The sequence below is a fragment of the Pipistrellus kuhlii genome, unplaced genomic scaffold, assembly GCF_014108245.1.
Source record: "Pipistrellus kuhlii isolate mPipKuh1 unplaced genomic scaffold, mPipKuh1.p scaffold_m20_p_1, whole genome shotgun sequence".
NCBI classification, from domain to species: domain Eukaryota; kingdom Metazoa; phylum Chordata; class Mammalia; order Chiroptera; family Vespertilionidae; genus Pipistrellus; species Pipistrellus kuhlii.
The window spans coordinates 30196896-30215167 of record NW_023425404.1 but is presented as its reverse complement, the minus strand read 5'-3'; the positions used below and the strand labels follow the sequence as shown (position 1 = coordinate 30215167).

At 38.1% G+C, this 18272-nt stretch overlaps 1 protein-coding gene and 2 long non-coding RNA genes across 8 annotated transcripts in view; 2 read left to right on the top strand and 1 right to left on the bottom strand.

Moving 5' to 3' along the window:
* The window catches only part of KIF23 (kinesin family member 23), a 39699-nt gene extending 24423 nt beyond the window's left edge, over window positions 1-15276 (top strand). For 2 of the 5 annotated variants that reach the window (XM_036437576.2, XM_036437569.2), the window contains 13 exons: window positions 2310-2389; window positions 2477-2596; window positions 2842-2968; window positions 3288-3446; window positions 4517-4674; window positions 6275-6448; window positions 6722-6901; window positions 7161-7472; window positions 11291-11521; window positions 12370-12452; window positions 12643-12721; window positions 13552-13622; window positions 14768-15276. In XM_036437576.2, the coding sequence (XP_036293469.1) occupies window positions 2310-2389; window positions 2477-2596; window positions 2842-2968; window positions 3288-3446; window positions 4517-4674; window positions 6275-6448; window positions 6722-6901; window positions 7161-7472; window positions 11291-11521; window positions 12370-12452; window positions 12643-12721; window positions 13552-13622; window positions 14768-14783 (1790 nt within the window). In that variant the 3' untranslated portion in view covers window positions 14784-15276. The remainder of the gene's footprint in view (window positions 1-2309; window positions 2390-2476; window positions 2597-2841; window positions 2969-3287; window positions 3447-4516; window positions 4675-6274; window positions 6449-6721; window positions 6902-7160; window positions 7473-11290; window positions 11522-12369; window positions 12453-12642; window positions 12722-13551; window positions 13623-14767) is intronic. The other 3 variants (XM_036437588.2, XM_036437585.2, XM_036437589.2) reach the window with 2 other exon arrangements.
* On the top strand, window positions 3643-4212 carry LOC123652267. The gene is made up of 2 exons (XR_006741498.1): window positions 3643-3869; window positions 4130-4212. It is a non-coding gene; the product is annotated as an uncharacterized LOC123652267 (long non-coding RNA).
* On the bottom strand, window positions 6136-13819 carry LOC118718745. Of its 2 annotated transcripts, XR_004987913.1 has the most exons (3): window positions 13732-13819; window positions 11237-11330; window positions 6136-7425 (listed from the first exon to the last, which is right to left on the bottom strand). It is a non-coding gene; the product is annotated as an uncharacterized LOC118718745 (long non-coding RNA). The 2 variants fall into 2 exon arrangements; XR_004987914.1 differs by lacking the exon at window positions 11237-11330.
* Window positions 15277-18272: the final 2996 nt, after the last annotated feature.

The following is an 18272-nucleotide window of genomic DNA, read 5'->3' as shown; positions in this document are numbered from 1 at the left end:
CCAGCTGCAGTATGTTAGTTAATTTTAGATTGCAAAGGGCCAGGCCATTCATATGCAAAAGCCTCTGTACACAGCTTGGGTGGAGCGGGGTCTCAGAGAATTAACAGAGTGGAGCAAACAGCTATGCTGTCTTAAGAGGCCCCTGGATCTCAGTGCCCCTCGGTAATCACTGCAAGCACAGCTGAGAGAAAGCTGCCCTTGAGTTCTGCCCTTGAGTTCCGCCCAATGTCAGACAGTCCAGTTTCTCCCCATATGAGTCTGGGTCCCCAGTGTCTCACCTGGAACTGGAGTTCAGAGCAGCTGGCAGCTTATGTCTCCCTCCTGATTGAAAAAGACAACCACGTCCTCAGTTGCCAGCCCTCTTTGTGCACATGCCTCCGTACCTCTGCAATTTACATCTGCACCTCCTCTGAGTCTGTGTGCTTTTCTCTTTCCTTCTAGTTGTAGAATTTCCACTCAGCCAGTCTTTCTGTGGTTCTGGATGATGTCCATTTTGTCTTTTAGTTGTAGTTTTGAAGTGGTTGTGCGAGGCAGCAATTTCAGATGTTTACCTATGCTGCCATTTTGGTTTCTCCTGATTTATAAATTAAACTTTATTATAAATAAAGATGTGTAGAGAAAAACATAGTATATATAGGGGTTGATACTATCTATGGAATCAGGCATCCACTGGGGGTTTTGGTATGTATCCCTTGTGGATATGGGAGGACTACTGTATAAGAAGATCAGGAATCTGGAATTCAGATCATAAGAAGGATAAACCTGATGTGGAAAGAGGTGTAGTTGGATTGGGAACAACTGGAAACCTGAGGGGTTTATTTGTTTATGGGTGTTGTTGTTGTTGTTTGTTTTAAACCTGACGGTTCAGATGCTTAGGGGGAAGAAACAGGAAGGACTATCATTGTTAATATGGATGAGAAACACAAGTTTAGGGAGTGAGAGCTATAAGAAAAGAAGATTGTGGTTGGGGCATGCACACTGAAATGACCCAGGAGCTGGCTACATGTAGGAGGGATATTACAAGGCAATAGCAAGGAAATAGGAAAACGTTGCTGGCCTCCCTCTGTTCACCATCCTTATAAATGTGGGGCTTCAGAAAACAAGCAGCTTTTACTCAAAAAGTGCTGCAGGGGGAAAGCACTACCCTTACAGGAAAATAAAGGTAAGGTTTCAGGGCTTTGTGCCATGGGTACAGGGTAAAGCCTGTGGACATTTTCCAGAATATTTTTTAATATCTGACATAAAATACATAGGTTTGTAAAGGAAACCAATTAGGTTGAAATACTTTTTTTTAAAGTATGCTTAAAACATAGTAATTTATGTACTGCTTTAAATAAAAACCCAGCAGCAGGTCTAGTAACTATAATACATACTTTCAAAGTAGTAATGAATATAAATATCTTGAGATTAGCAATAACTATAAGTGCTATAAAAACAAATAATTTGTGACTTTCCCATAGACTCCCTGAAATATATGCATGGACAGTATGGACACCTGACCATGAGGGAAAGAAATGAGTGGATCATTCTATGAGAACTTTGAGGATTTAGGAACATTTGTTAACAAATGTTCCTGAGAGCACAGTGGTAGAAGAAAGAACATTAGGAATTGAGGGTAAAGGAAAATAAATCATGAATCATGGAATATTATGAGGGTACAGATGAGCCATGTGTTTTGAGAGGGTAGCCAAGGATGAAAACATGATTGAGTTAATCAACCTTAATCAGAGTTCCAAAATAAACAAATTCTTACGCACTTTTGGGGTTTATGCAGGTGAGATCTCCTGTGCTATTGGAGGCTTGATTAATCTGTCAGACTTGTCTTAGTTCAGAAATCCAAACAAGAGTGGTCTAAAGTAACAAGTAAGCCACCTAAGAAATGCTTGTAAGTTTAGTGGAAGGGACAAGTATTAGCTGGCATTTGACTTAGAAACAGGAGCCCCTCTGGGTGTAGGAGAAATTTCAGTGTTGATAGAGCCAGCTGTAGCCTGAAATGGCTATGCTTTAGAGATCATATTTTATATGAGGACATTAAACATCTACATCTAATATACTATTTCACGGAATTTAAGATTTGGAAGAAAATGGGTCATGAAGTATAATGTTGCATTCATTGAATCCCTGAAAGCTAGTATTCAACCTCTCCTGAAAATGCTATTAAAATACTGCCAGACCATGCATGGACAGCTCTTTAAATTGAGCCACTAAAATCTGTTAATTCCGTCTAATAGTTGTATGTAATAGGGGTTTTATAGCCAAACAGACTACACGTTTTTTTCAGATGCCTTCTGTGTATATTTTTCTGTTAGGTAACATTAACCAATCACTAATGACGCTAAGAACATGTATGGAAGTCCTGAGAGAGAACCAAATGTATGGAACTAACAAGGTAAGTAACAGCCTTTCATGTATATAGTTTTATTTGTATGCTTTTTTTTTGCCTTACATGTTTATTTGGAGTTTAATGTATTTATAGATGGTTCCATATCGAGATTCAAAGTTAACCCATCTGTTCAAGAACTACTTTGATGGGGAAGGAAAAGTACGCATGATCGTGTGTGTGAATCCAAAGGCTGAAGATTATGAAGAAAGCATGGTAATTTTAATGTATTTATCCTATACAGTTTCAGGTTTCTACAGAGAAAACACTATCAACTGTCTGTGAAGAATGACATTTTGAACATTTAAAAAACTGTTGCAGAACCATCAGTTACAGAAATGAGCTATTGGCCAATTTAATATTGTGTCATAGTAATTTCCAAGTCAGGACTTGAGATAGGTTTATTTGTAAAAACAAGAAGAACAAACAATCAAAAATCTCCCATTTGTTTTGTGTCTTAGCAAGTCATGAGATTTGCAGAAGTGACCCAGGAAGTTGAAGTTGCAAGACCAGTAGATAAGGCAATATGCGGTTTAACACCTGGACGGCGATACCGGAACCACGGTCGGGCAGGTCCAGTTGGAGATGGTATGTTTTGGAATCAGATTATTTGCTCACTGATTAGTCTGTCTGTCTTTACAATCTATGTCACATGAGAAAACTGTTCATTTCCCTTACCCTCAAGCACCAAGTGCAAAAAGAAATCTGAATCAGTATATAAATGAGACTTCTTTTGTTACATATAACTCATTTTTTTCCTGGTTTTCTCTTTACAGCTAAATGTATAATTATGACAACGTAAGAAAACACAGTTAATTGGACTGTAGCTCTAATCAGTGTTAAACTTGTTTAAATAAGTTCTTTCTCTCCTGTGGAACCCTTTATAATTTTCTATAATTCAATACAGAACTGTTGGTCACAGACGTGGTCTTACAGAGTTTTCCACCATTGCCGCCCTGCGAGATTTTGGATATCAATGATGAGCAGACTCTCCCCAGGCTTATTGAAGCATTAGAGAAACGCCATCAGCTACGACAAATGATGATTGATGAGTTTACCAAACAATGTAAGGCCAAAACCTTTTATAATCATTTTAACTCTAGAAATTTGCAATGAATCTGAGTTTTGAAGTGGGGTGGATCTCTAAGAAAGGATTATTTTGTCTCTCTTTGCACTTGTATAATAGTGCTTAAGGCATTGTTTAATTAGAATAACAAGAAACTTTTCCCATGGATTTTTTCCCCCCCAAGAAAGTAAAGCAAATGAAAAAAGTTGGTGTGTATTCTTTCCCATTTTAAAACTAACAGTGATGTACACAAAGGAATAATAGCTACTTGTAGTTGTTACTAGGTACTTATTTCCAAGGCACTTTATAACTATACCTTTGGGCAAATTATTTAATCCTCTCTTTCTTAGTCCCCTGTCTGCAAATGGGGATTGTAATTATTCCTACTTCAGAGGGTGTTGTGAGATAATTTATGAAAATCATGTGGAAGCTGAAACCAGTTTGGCTCAGTGGATAGAGCGTCGGTCTGCGGACTGAAAGGTCCCAGGTTCAATTCCGGTCAGGGGCATGTACATTGGTTGCAGGCACATCCTCAGTAGGGGCTGTGCAAGAGGCAGCTGGTTGATGTTTCTCTCTCATCGATGTTTCTCTCTCATCGATGTTTCTAACTCTCTATCCCTCTCCCTTCCTCTCTGTAAAAAATCAATAAAATATATTTTAAAAAAAGAAAGAAAGAAAATCAGGTGGAAGAGTGAACAGCCTGGTACATAGTGCTCAGTAATGTATCTATTTTTAGCACCATCACCAATTTATTTTCATCTTCACCCAAAAACAGGTATGAGATACGTGGTATTTAAATTCCCATTTTGAAACGAGGAAATGTGCTCAGAAAAATAACTTGCCCGAGTTACATAACTAGTAAATGGTGACTAGGGATTCCATTTGGCTCTGTTCCTAGGATAAATATGTTATTTCTGGTTTTGTATTTGTTGTTTTAAAGCCAGTTATTTACCCATAAGGATTGGGATGTCATAGTGCAAAAGGAAAGACTTTATAGTATCGGCTAAAAGAGATGAATGTGTTTGTATTTTGGAATTGGAATAAACAAAACCTGCGTGCTTTTGTTTCAGCTTTTACTTTTAAAGGTATGTTGCAAGAATTTGACAAAGGTGTTTCAAATAAAGAATACTCCATTCAAGGAAAACTGAATGAAAAAGAAAAGGTGATATCAGGACAAAAATTGGAAATAGAACGACTGGAGAAAAAAACCAAAACTTTAGAATATAAGGTTGGTTTTGACTATTAGAATGGCTATTTGCTCCTGTTCTCTGACTTAATCCTTATGCTCTCCAGGTCTGTAAATACTGCTAAGAGTTATCACTTAGTTATTTACTAATCTTCAACCTACCACCCCCCAAAAAGAGGAAATGTGAGTGAAAAGCATAAAAGAGATGTTATACTCTTTAATTTTATGAGTTAGATGTTAACAGTTGAAGAAAATGTTCTCTGGCCCAAACAAGTAAGCTTTATAAAGGGTTTTCTAGAATTTAGCTTTGATTATAGCTTGGTTTTTTAACTTATTACTGGAACAATATATGTTTGTTCACTCATTTATAGAGGATCATTTAGGGGGGAACATTCATTTTAGAGATAAGTTAATCTCAACCAAAACAACCTTAAAAATAAAATTTTAGGTTCTGGCTGATTGATTCATTTGTTTGGAGTGTTGTCCCATACACCAAAAGGTGGCACTGTCAATGCTGGTCATGGGAGTATATCGAGGCAACCAAGCAATCTTCCTCCCTCCCTCCCTTCAACCCTCTTTTCTTCCCTTCGTCTCTTTTTTAAATTCAATGGAAACATATCCTCGTTTGAGAATTTTAAAAAATAATAATGAAATAAATTTAAAAATAAAAATTTAGGCTTGGCACTCTGCCTGTGGAGGACCACCGCTCCTTTCCCATCCCCCGCCCCACCCCCACATGTGACCTTTAGCTTTGTCTTTCCTAAGCTCCAAAGGCCCCTTTTGCATCTCTAACTTATTTTCTTCACTGCTCACTTCTACCTCTGTGACTTTCTAAATAACTGTCTTATTGTTTGAGTGTTGGCTCTGAATTCTTTCTTAGCCAGAACTCTACTGAGGTTGATGAACCAAGGTCTGTTCTGACTCCATCTTCGTACAACACACCTCTCAATATAATCCGTGGTGCCCTTCTCACTGCCAGAACAATAGTCATCTGTCCAGAGACCTGGGCCTGAGGCATGATAGATATAGGAAAAGCAACATCTTTCTCCAACATTGACCAACCTCCACTAGCACAGGCCCAGTGACTAAAGACTTAGGCCCAAGCAAGCAGCAGTCCAGTGTTTGGGAACTCAGACTGTTAGGATGACCTGGCTGACAAGAAGAAGAAAAAATAGCCCTAACTGGTTTGGCTCAGTGGATAGAATGTCAGCCTTCGGACTGAAAGGTCCCAGGTTCGATTCCAGTCAAAGGCATGTACCTTGGTTGCGGGCACATTCCTGGTGGAAGGTGTGCAGGAGGCAGCTGATTGATGTTTCTTACTCTATCCCTCTCCTTCCTTTCTGTAAAAAAATCAATAAAAATGTATTTGAAGAAGAAGGAGGAGGAGGCCTGAATTTTAGGGGGAAATAATTTTTACATTAAATCGTTTATAACTTCATTTTTCAGTGAAGAACATGTTTAAAAAGTTCTCATTTCTAGGAATTAAGGTAGTAAATTCAGATGAAATTTTAGAGGAAAATGCTTTATCTATGATTTTTTCTTTCCACAATTCTGCTTGCCATAAACTAATTATAAAAGATTGTTTTAAAGCTACATGAAATATTTACATGCTAATTATTGAACATAATGGTCTGCCTTCCAGATTGAAATTTTAGAGAAAACAACTACTATCTATGAAGAAGATAAGCGCAATCTGCAACAGGAACTTGAAGCCCAGAATCAAAAACTTCAACAACAGTTTTCTGACAAACGCAGACTAGAAGCCAGATTGCAAGGCATGGTGACGGAAACAACAATGAAGTGGGAGAAAGAATGCGTGAGTGTCATCCCTCTGCCTATCGCAGAGATGGGTGATTTATTTCAAATTGTAGTGTTTTGAATGACTTCCTGGGTTAGGGTTTTGGTGGTGGCGGCAATAGTTGCCTATTCAGTTCATTCCTTTCTCTGCCCTTGAAATTCGTTAACATTATGGAGTATAGTTACTCAGGAAGAATTGGAGAACTATAGTTTTTATGACAGTGTTTAGTAATGTGGTGTACTTGTATAGTGTAATTGAATTAGAACGTCTATTGCTATTGATAATCCATAGGAGCGGCGAGTGGCAGCTAAACAATTGGAGATGCAAAATAAACTCTGGGTGAAAGATGAAAAACTGAAACAACTGAAGGCTATTGTTACTGAACCCAAATCTGAAAAGCCAGAGAGACCCTCTCGGGAGCGGGATCGAGAAAAAGCTACTCCAAGATCTGTTTCTCCATCGCCAGTACCTGTACGTTATTTGTAGTTGTGTAGTAATTTAGGGTTAGATTAGGTGACTGTTTTTATGAGAATCAACTTTTTGTTTTATATTACTTATATTTCTCAGACTTCAATTTAATTGTTTTAATCTAGTATAAACACAAATTTAGTATAAAAATGTAATTTAGTACAAATAATTACAATATCTTTGTGTTAAATTATAGAAAAGTAATGAATTCTTTCTCTCAGTTTTTCAGTCTTGCTCATTAATTTCTTTTCAATTTTTTTAGCTTTCTGATAACTATATTGCTCAGATTTCCAACGGCCAGCAACTCATGAGCCAACCACAACTACATAGGCGCTCTAACTCTTGCAGCAGCATCTCAGTAGCTTCCTGTATTTCGGAATGGGAGCAGAAAATTCCTTCGTACAACACACCTCCCAATGTCACATCCATTGCAAGGCGTAGGCAGCAGGAGCCAGGACAAAGTAAAACTTGTATCGTGTCAGACAGAAGGCGAGGGATGTACTGGACTGAAGGCAGGGAGTTGGTTCCTACATTCAGGAATGAGATAGAAGTAGAAGAGGATCAATGCTACAGGGTTAGTGCCAGTGTTTTTTAAAGCATTATAGCAATAGAATTTAATCTTGTGTTTTTATAACTTGGTTCAGAAAATTCAACAGGCTGAAACCGGTTTGGCTCAGTGGATAGAGCGTTGGCCTGCAGACTGAAAGGTCCCAGGTCCGATTCTGGTCAAGGGCATGTACATTGGCTGCGGGCACATCCCCAGTGCAGGAGGTAGCTGGTCGATGTTTCTCTCTCATCGATGTTTCTAGCTCTCTATCCCTCTCCCTTTCTGTAAAAAAATCAATTAAAAAAAATTTTTAAAGAAAATTCGACAGAAAGGTGGGTGAGATCCATTATAAACAAGGTCTAATTTTTATATTCATTTGAAAGATCAAATCATCCCAAAATTGAGGCCTAGCTCTTGAGCTGAAGAAGCTGGCCCAGTGGCTCAATTGGTTGAGCATCATCCCATGCAGCAGTAGGTGATGGTTTCTTTCCTGGTCAGAGCACACACCCAGGTTTCATGTAGGGGGCATGCTGGAGACAGCTAGTCAATGTTTTTCTCTCTTCCCCTCTCCCTCTATGAAATCAATAAAAACAAAGTAAAAAAGATTTTAAAATAATAACAAAAAATACTAAAAACTTTTTTTTTAATGCCTGTGTTCAGTGAACACAGGGTCAGGTCAGTAGGGCACAGGCCAGAGTACTCTGCCTTTTAGTTGCATAAGCTAATGAGCTTGTGAACATGAGTGTTGTAGCACATTTTCTGATTCTTTTAAAAAATACATTTTTTTGTTGATTTCAGAGAGGGAGAGAGCGAGAAACACCATGATAAAAGCAAATCATTGATTGGCTGCCTCCTGCCTGCCCCCTTACTTGGGATTAAGCCCCCAACCTGGGCATGTATCCTGACGGGGAATACAACCATGACCTGGTTCATGGGTTGATGCTCAACCACTGACCCACACCGGTCAGGCTCCACATTTTTTTTTCTTATGGTTTCTTCCCCAGTTAGTTTTTTTTTTTGCTGCTGCTTTTGAACTTTTATTTTTTTGACTTTTACTTTTTAAAACTATCTTTTCAACTTCTATTTTGAAAAATTTCAAACCAAAAGAAAAGTTGAAAGAACGGTACTGTATATTTTTCCCCCTTACCTAGATGTAGCAGTTATTACTTTATATAGATACGTAAACATTTTTTCCCTTGAGCCTTTGAATGTAGTCAGACTTCATGATACTTTATCCCTAAGAATAAGGACATAATTCTATATAACCATAATCTTTACCACACTAAAGAAAGGTAATATTAACTATGAATAAATGTCCTCTGATATATAGTTCATGTTTACATTTTCCCAGTTGTCCCAGTAACAGTTTTTTTGTTTTCCATTCATGATTCTATCAAGGTGAATGCTTTGCATGTGGTTGTTATGTCTCTAACCTCTTTTAGTATAATATAGTCCTCTGCTCTTTTTAAAATATATATATTTTATTGATTTTTTTACAGAGGGGAAGGGAGAGTGATAGAGAGTTAAAAACATCAATGAGGGAGAAACATCAATCAGCTGCCTCTTGCACACCCCCTATTGGGGATGTGCCCACAACCAAGGTACATGCCCTTGACCAGAATTGAACCTGGGACCCCTCAGTCCACAGGCTGACGCTCTATCCACTGAGCCAAACGGGTTAGGGCCTCGGCTCTTTTTTGATTTTCCTGACATTGACTATTTTGAAGAGTTCAGGCCAGTTATTTTATAACTACTAAAGGTCTGCATGCCCAATAAATTGCTTTTAATTTCAAGGCCTTTATTTCAATTTACAAGGGCTCTGCCTCAATCAAGGGTGTTTAAATAAATTCACATTTACATTTTCTTCTTAAGGATGAAGGTAAAGTTTCCCCCTAAATCTGAATAAATGAACCAAGTTACTAGTGTGAACTTACATTTAGTAAAATCTTAATATATAGCTCTTTTAAATTTTTTTCTTCTAAACATATTAATCTTATTGTAATTATTTGCCTTTGATTTTTTTTTAAAGTCTCTTAAGTTCTGTACTCTGCAGATTCTGCTTTAAACCTTTTTAGGGAGCAAATTATGGTGACTGGTCTTTCTGATCAACTCTAGTAAATCCTCTTTATTTCATGAAAGCTTACAGATAAAACTACTCATGGTATGCTTATGCCTGGTCAACATTAATTTAACACCTAATTTAGCTAGGAGATATTTAAGAGGATTTACTAGAGATACTTGAACTTCTCATTTGAAATCAAAATCTCTTAAGAAGTGCAGCAGAAAAGTTTAGTCTAGTATCTATGCATTTAGGTTTGTTGGTCAAAAATTATGTCCTGAAGGTTGAAATTATACTTCAGTAAGGATGAAATTTTAAATACCATTTATTTCATAAATTGTAGTAGATTGTAAGGTCTTTCTGAAGCTTGTTTCAGAATATATTTATTGCTAAATGTGCTTAAGAAAACTGTCACTTTTGCTAAATGGTAGATCGTGAGAGCCAGACTGTCTTGGAATGGAAAGTTTCCTGCTTGCTGTGAAGCTTGGGCATCTTTTGGGACAAACTGTACTGCCTGTGTTCGATGCTGTCATGATGTATCATTAGTGTTTCATGTGTTTCTTCTAATTATATAGGGGAAATGCGTTAGGGCTCTAAATAAGCATTTTGATATTGGGGTCTTCATGCTTAACTAGCTTGGAAGGATTTGGCCTTTGGTACACTGTGTCATTTGCTTTCAGTTTTACAAACAAACATATTGGCAAATTACCAAAGATAACTCATTGCTTCCAACTATTAACTATGTCTTAAGTGAAATATGTTTTCTCAAATTGAATATACTAAATTTAATTTTTCCAAATTACATGACATTTGACTTGGACTCAGTTTTTCATTGTATGATAGAGATTGGTTTGACATTATATTCTTCGTTTTTTAATATATTTTGTTGAGTTTAATATATTTTATTGAGTTTTAAATCATTTCAAATTTTCTTCCTGCAAGCCCCTCCTGGGGATCAAGCCCACAACCCAGGCATGTGCCCTTGGCCGGAATCGAACCTGGGACCCTTCAGTCCATAGGCCAGGGCTCTCTATTCACTGATCCAAACTGGCTAGGGCTGACATTATATTCTTTATCTGGTTCTTGGAACCATTTATGAAATGTTTGGGGGGTGGGGATATGTTATAGCCATTGTTATATTTGACTTTTTAATGAACTTCTGTTTAGAGATTTTAAAATTTCAGAAAATACTCAGAACTACTTTATTTATACTTGTTTAATTATTTTATACACGGGGTTCTTAATTTTACCTTACATTCTTTAGCATTTTATATTATACAGCCCAATCAGCTTTTATTTTTTATTTTTTGTCTTTGTATAAGGCATATTTTCTCTTTTATTTAGAGATCTATGAAATGTTTAGGCTTCTATTGATGTTATTGAAGCTTTTAACATAGTTGTGGGCCTAATAGATTACCTCACAATAGCAAACACAAATATTGGGTTTTGATCAAGAATATGAAATGATTTTATCTTAAATACTACCTACACAGGAAAGACTAACAGCATTACCAGAATTTTTCCTTCCATTCTTTGTTGAAAGGGAAGTTCCTGGTAGAATATATAATATACACGCTGGTGTTAAAAGATGCTTGTTGGTTTTGTTTTTAAATTCAAAGAGGACATTTATAGCATTTGAATAATATACTTAGCTTTTGAAAAAAGTTCATACATTTGTTTTTGCTATTGTCAGCAACTAATGTAGCCAAACCTGCTGCACTTCTAATAATACCCTTAAATTAATTCTGGGTTATGCTTGTTTCTTGATTCCTTTCAACTTGATCAGAACGCACCACCACTGCGTCTCCGCCACAGACGATCACGCTCTGCAGGAGACAGATGGGTAGATCATAAGCCTGCCTCTAACGTGCAAACTGCAACAGTCATGCAGCCACATGTCCCTCATGCCATCACAGTGTCTGTTGCCAATGAAAAGACACTAGCTAAGTGTGAGAAGTACATGCTGACCCACCAAGAACTAGCCTCCGATGGGGAGATTGAAACTAAACTAATTAAGGTAAAAACAAATTTGTATAGGTGAAAAAATGTTCAAAAAGCCAACAAAAATCCATTTGCCCTTCCATTCCTTTGATGACACACAGGCAATGTCCACTGGGACATAAATGGGTATATGATATCTCAAAACTAAAGTAACTGCTTAGGATGTGAATCTGTAAACCAAGACTAAGACTAAATTTGCTTTCTATTTAATGAAGCTTAGAGTCTCAGGTTTGTTAGAGGAATACCAGATTTATTATGTACTTTTAATTAATGTGTATTTCATTTTAACCCCTACTTAAAAAGTAAACCTAAACAAAGAACTACCTTTGCTTCTTGTCAGTTCAAGATAAAAAGCCCACATTAAAATTTGACCTATCAAAATTACTTAGGATTGAGCTACCCAAAGCCCTTCCTTTTCTGTCTATTGAAGAATTTCCCCCTGAACATAGTCAATGAGTAATCAGGGAAGTAAAAGATAAGACTAGAAAAAAGTTTTAAATTTTAAATTCAATTTAGAAGACGGTTATTTGAATATAAAGGGAATGGCACACGAGAAAGTATAATGCCTTAGAACATTTAGAAATTTCTGTCAAATTTCTTGATCTTAAGCATAATTTTTATATGATAAGTTGAATGAAAAGGAATACTATTTTCTGCAATTAAGAATGGTACTAATTATATCACATTAGACCTCTTGTTTAGTGAGAAAGATGTATTCAAATTTCTAAAGTATTTTAATAGAACAAGCCCAGCAGTCCCAAGCACCATCTGGTTTTGTGATTGCAGAATCAATTTATAGTATATCTGTATGTTTACTATTTGGATGTATGAAAGTGTAATGGTGACCTTTTCTCTTGGCTCTAGGGTGATGTGTACAAAACACGGGGTGGCGGACAAGCTGTTCAGTTTACTGATATTGAGACTTTGAAACAAGAATCACCGACTGGGTGAGTGATCATCAAACGTTTTTCTTTAGAGGGCTGTCGCTTTCTTAGCTGCTCATTCTCCAGGAATAGACTAGCCTGTAAAAATATTGTTTTTGTTCTCTGAAAAACTGGAGTGGTATTTCCCCTATTTCTAATGTTGTCTGTTGTTAGATACAAAAATAATTGTTGCATCGTTTTCCCCTTTTTCCAGTCGAAAACGAAGATCTTCCACAGTAGCACCTGCCCAACCAGATGGTGCAGAGTCTGAATGGACCGATGTAGAAACCAGGGTAGGGGTAAAAATTAAATACTTGTTTGCTTAATAAAAATTAAGGGTGTCATATTTTAAGCCCCACAGCCTTAGCTTTTCATGCTCTTTGAAGTAGCTGACATCTGATCTCACATTGCCAGTGCAGCCCTGTCTTACACCATAAATATATAGGTAATATAATGTTGAAGTTGCATCTTATTGGTCATGTCACATAATAAGTTTATGTTTGTTTGGTTAATTTTTGGTACCAGAAATCCTTACATACATGTGTAGGCACCTGATTTTTTTTTAAAAAAATCGCATTGGAGCAAAAAGGGTGGATAATTACTATTATTTTTTTATTTATTTTTTGTAAATGAATCAAAAGTATATAATTTTTTTTTGTCAGATAAAGTATTTTTAGTATTGCTGCAGAATCTTAGTAATTAGCTTGTGTGCCATGAGATGAGAAAAGGTTGAAAATTGCTGCCCTAGGATAACAAGAATTCACTTCAGATTAAGGGGAATCTCTCAGAAGCAGAACTTTGCTATGGAACTGTTATTCCTAAGAAGAGGCTCATATGTGAAGGTGGCAGCCAGGGCAAGCTGTGGCCACTAATTTCTCAAGAACTCCTCTTTATCTAAAATGAGGAAATTTACTTGGATGATCTCTAAAGACCATTCCAGATCACAGTCTTTGTGGCCTATGTCAAATAAGCTGCAGAACCTGACTGGTATTTTAACAGGTTCCTGTGCTGAACTAGAAAAGTAAGGTGGAGTTCACCTTGATGGAACCTATCTAAACAGAACTGTGTTTTATAGACTTCTGAGAGGAACTGATCTTTGCCTCCTCTGTCATTTTCCTATCAGTGCTCTGTGGCTGTAGAGATGAGAGCAGGGTCTCAGCTGGGACCTGGATATCAGCATCATGCACAACCCAAGTGAGTACTGGGTAATTGGGGCCTATATGTTTCCCCTCTAGTACTTCCAACACCACCCTCCTCCCTGCCATCCACTTCTTTTCAGAGGTCATAAGTGGTTTTTGCTTACCCCTTGGAATACCTGGGCCTACTGGCAGACTGCAGTGGGCAGCAACAGGGCCAAGGACCTTGGGAGGCTTGATAAGAGCAAGTGGAGCCGAAACCGGTTTGGCTCAATTGTAGAGCGTCGGTCTGTGACTGAAAGGTCCCGGGTTCGATTCCGGTCAAGGGCATGTACCTTGGTTGTGGGCACATCCTCGGTGGGGGGTGTGCAAGAGGCAGCTGGTTGATGTTTCTCTCTCATCGACGTTTCTAGCTCTCTATCTCTCTCCCTTCCTCTCTGTAAAAAATCAATAACATATATTTTAAAAAAAAAAAAAAAAGAGCAAGTGGAGCTGCAAGAACAGGAGATGGAAGATTGGCTCACTCTTGTTCACATTCTGCCAATGGTCAAAGCTTTCAGAGGCTGAACTGAGATCACTTATAAGGAGGGGAGCTTAAAGGCTTTTGTCAGAGATGATAGCTCATTTAATACAATTAAGTATTCACTAGAGTAAAACAATGGTGAAATTTATACTTTCCCTCTTCTATTAAACACATATCCAGGAGTCTTGGATGATCTCTAAAGACCATTCCAGATCACAGTCTTTTTTCATATTAGTAAATATTTGAGAAGGAGTTTTACTAAGTCCATGTGTTCATATTTAACACATGTATTCCTTAGGCAATATATAAAATCGCTGAAGCAGGATAAAGATGGGAAGAAGTCCTGTTTTTAAGTTTAATACTAGATAAGCATACTTGGTAACAGTTATTTGCTTTCTCAGAAGACTTGAATATTTCCCACGATAAAATCAGTAATTATCTTTTTTTAAATTCTTTATTGTTAAAAGGATTACATAAGTCTCCTTTCCCCCCATTGACTTCTCCCCATCCCCCAAAACATGCCCTCCTCCCCTACTCCCCATTCTGTCCATTGGTTATGCTCATATACATGCGTGCAGGTCCTTTGGTTGAATTATCTTAAAGCTCTCCTAAAGATTAAATTACCCTGAATGTGAAATTGATAGCAAAATTCAACACTAAATGCTGTTTTTGCATTTTAGGCGCAAGAAGCCATGAACTGACAGTCTCGGTAATGAGAGAACATTTTCATTGTGTTGGTGATTTCTCCAAAACCATGCCAGGAGAAGTCCAGCTTTGTTGACTCTCACAGACCTCAGATACATTATGCACTGGCCTAGATCAAAGATTTCCCAAAGACATCTAGGATTCAACGAACTTTTAATATTATACCCCTTGCCATATTTAATATTAACAGCAAAGAAAGACCCTCTTTTCATTGCCGTCTGGACTTTTTTAATAATGATATGGTGGGTTTTTTTGTATATTTCTTGTATACTCATAAACTAATTCATGCAAAGTGTTTATCTTGAGTGATTAAGGAAGAAGATATATAAATCATACTTTCTTTTATATTGTGACTTTTCCAGCTCTTGGCTGAATATTTCTTAAGGTTTTATAAACAAAAATGCTGCTATTGATTAGCTGCAAGAATGCACTTTACACATATTGGACAATTCAAACTTTCAAAATAAAGGAATCAGTGACTGGCTCTGGCCAGAGTGGCTCAATTGAAGCGTCATCCCATATATCAAAAGGTGTGGTGGGTTAAAAAAAGCAGGCAAAGGTTTATTGAAATATCTGGCCAGGACAGCCGCAAGAGCACCACACACAGGCGGACTCCACACGACTGCGCTGCTTCAGGGGCAGGTAGTTCTTTTTAAAGGTTCTGAGAAGGAAAACCCCTATTTTGCAACAAACTGTTGTTTGGAATTTTCTGCTGTTCTTCCTAGACAAAATGTTGCTGTCTGACCTTGTAGGCCAGAGACCAGATATGCCCACAATCTCAATACCATGCCTGGTGCACTTTTTCAATTGGATAGAACTGTATTGTTTTTAAGGCCAGCATTGAGATAACCACTAAGTGCACATAGGGCTGGCTCTTTAATAAAAAAAAGAAAGGAAGTTCTGCCTGTAACCTTGCTGAGAATTTGAATTCATCCTCCCTAAGCCCATTGCGCAATGAACAAAGCAAGTCTCTCCAAACTCTCCCCCTGCACCGGCTGACTGCTAGGGAACTCTGCAACAATTCAAACCACAGGAATTTTCCTTTGTTCTAAATTCTAAATCCTAAAGACTATATTCTAAAAACGGGTCAGCCCGCAGGGTCGTTCCCAGTCACATCCTACTGGACATTGGAATGTGGCCCTATCTTGCAGAAGCAGAATTCAGTGGTTAATCTCCAAAGGTTATGGTCCCAGGCACAGGAAAATTGCCCCAGCAATTTTCAATTCAAACAGCAGTTTTTACCAAAGTATGGTTGCCACTATATTTCAATTCCCAGTCAGGGTACATACCCAGGTTGCAGATTCAGTCCTTGGTTAGGGAGTATGTGGGAGGCAACCCAACAATGTTTCTCTTCCCCTCTTTAGAGTCATATTTTTTTTTTTTTTTTTAGTTTTCTAAACAATCTTGAAGAAAAATGCCTTTTTTAAAAAATGGCCAATACTAAAACCATTTTAGGAACTTATTTTGTATGTACATACTTTCTGCTATTTAGATATGCCAAAAGAATTGAAAAAGAAGCACTAAGAAATGCAAAGTGGTGTGCTCTGCCCAAGCCAGTGTGACTGAGTTGATTGAGCATCATCCCATGCACCAAAAGGTTACTGGTTCAATTCCCCTCAGGGCACATGCCCAGATTTGGGAGCTCAATCCCTGATTGAGGGGGATGGGGGAGTTATGTAGGAGGTGTCAACTGATGTTTCTCCCTCTCTCCTCTTTCTAAAATCAATCATTTAAAACAAAAATACTGAGTTGTGTGATAGTCATAATACATATTTCCAGGATCTAGGGTTGTGCCTTGCATTTAGTGGGTTTGGCTCAGTGGCTAGATTATTGGCCTGCAGATAGAAGGGTTCCAGATTCTATTCCAGTCAAGGGCACAGATCTTGGTCGCAGGCTCCTCCCCAGCCCAGGCCCTGGTCAGGCAAATTCAAGAGGCAACCAATCTGGGTGTTTCTCATTGATATTTCTATCTTTCCCCTCTCTCCCATCTAAAATCCATGGAAAATTGTCCTGCCTCAGCTGGTTAGGCTCATTGGATAGCATCAGCCTGCAGACTGAAGTGTCCCAGGTTCTATTCCAGCCAAGGGCAACATGCCCAGTTGTGGACTCGTTTCCCAGAGGAAGCAGCCAGCCAGTGATTCTCTCTCATTGTTGATGTTTATCTCCCTCTCCCTCTCTGAAATCAATAAAAAATATTTTTTTAAAATGAAAAATGTCAGGTGAGGATTACCAAAAAATAAAAAGTGGGGGAGGGGAGCCCTACAGAGCACCTGTGCCAGAAGCCAATTCCAGCATGTCATAATTACAAGAGTTTCATTGAAAGGCATGAACTTGGGGACTCAACAAGGGCTGAGTCACATATGTTACTGCCTGCTGGGATGGCTGAAAGGCATTTCCCCAAACCTGAAAAGGATACATAAATTGATTGCTTGCTACCAGACAGCTCAGGCCATTTCAATCTACATGTTATTGCCTTCCGTTAGCCAAACACCTGAACAACCAAAGGCAATTCCCCAATATGACAATGGATTCTGTGTCTATCTTCACCTTGCCTTAGGACAAATTGTGTTAATAAAAAGCAAGGGGTCCTGAGATGAGAAGAACTTGGTTTCTTTATCCAGGCTCCTCTGCCTCTTCGCCCCTCCCCCAAATGCCTTTCAAAATTTGTTTAGTCTCTGCACTCGTTTAATTTACGCACAGCCCCTTCTCCAGGTTTTGTGAACCCTTCTAGATATTAGATCAAGACCTCGAAGTTAAATGGCGCCCAACTTCCGGCACACTTGAAAATATACCTCTCCCAAGAAGACATACAAACAGCCAATAGATATAAGAAAAGATGTTCAACCTCACAGGCAATTAGGGAAATGCAAATTAAAACTACAATGGGGTACCACCTTACACTTGTTAGAATGGCCATTATCAACAAGGTAAGTGGTGGAGAGGTTGTGGAGAAAAGGAAACCTTCATTCACTGCTGGTAGGAATGTTGACTGGTACAGCCACTATGGAAAGCAGTCTGGTGATTCCTCAAGAAATTAAGAATTGAACTACCAAATGACCCAGCAATCTGACTCCTAGTTATATACCTGAAAAACTTGAAATCACTTATTTGCAAAGATATATACATCCCTATGTTCATTGTAGCATTGTTCGTGGTAGCCAATACATGGAAACAACCATAGTGTTATGCGATGGAAGACTAGGTAAAGATGTGGTACATACACACAATGGAATATTGAAAGGCACCATTTGCAACAGCATGGATGGACCTTGAGTACATTTTGCTAAATGAAATGTCAGAAAAAGCTTAAGAACCATATATGGGTCATAAAACTGAAACATGAACACAAACATCAGTGTGGTGGTTGCCAGAGGGAAGGGGTAGGGGAATAAGGGAGTCCTAATAGGTGACAGGAGATTTTGGGTAGTGGGCACATGGTGCAATATAGATTTTGTAACAAATCCACACGTGAAGCCTGTA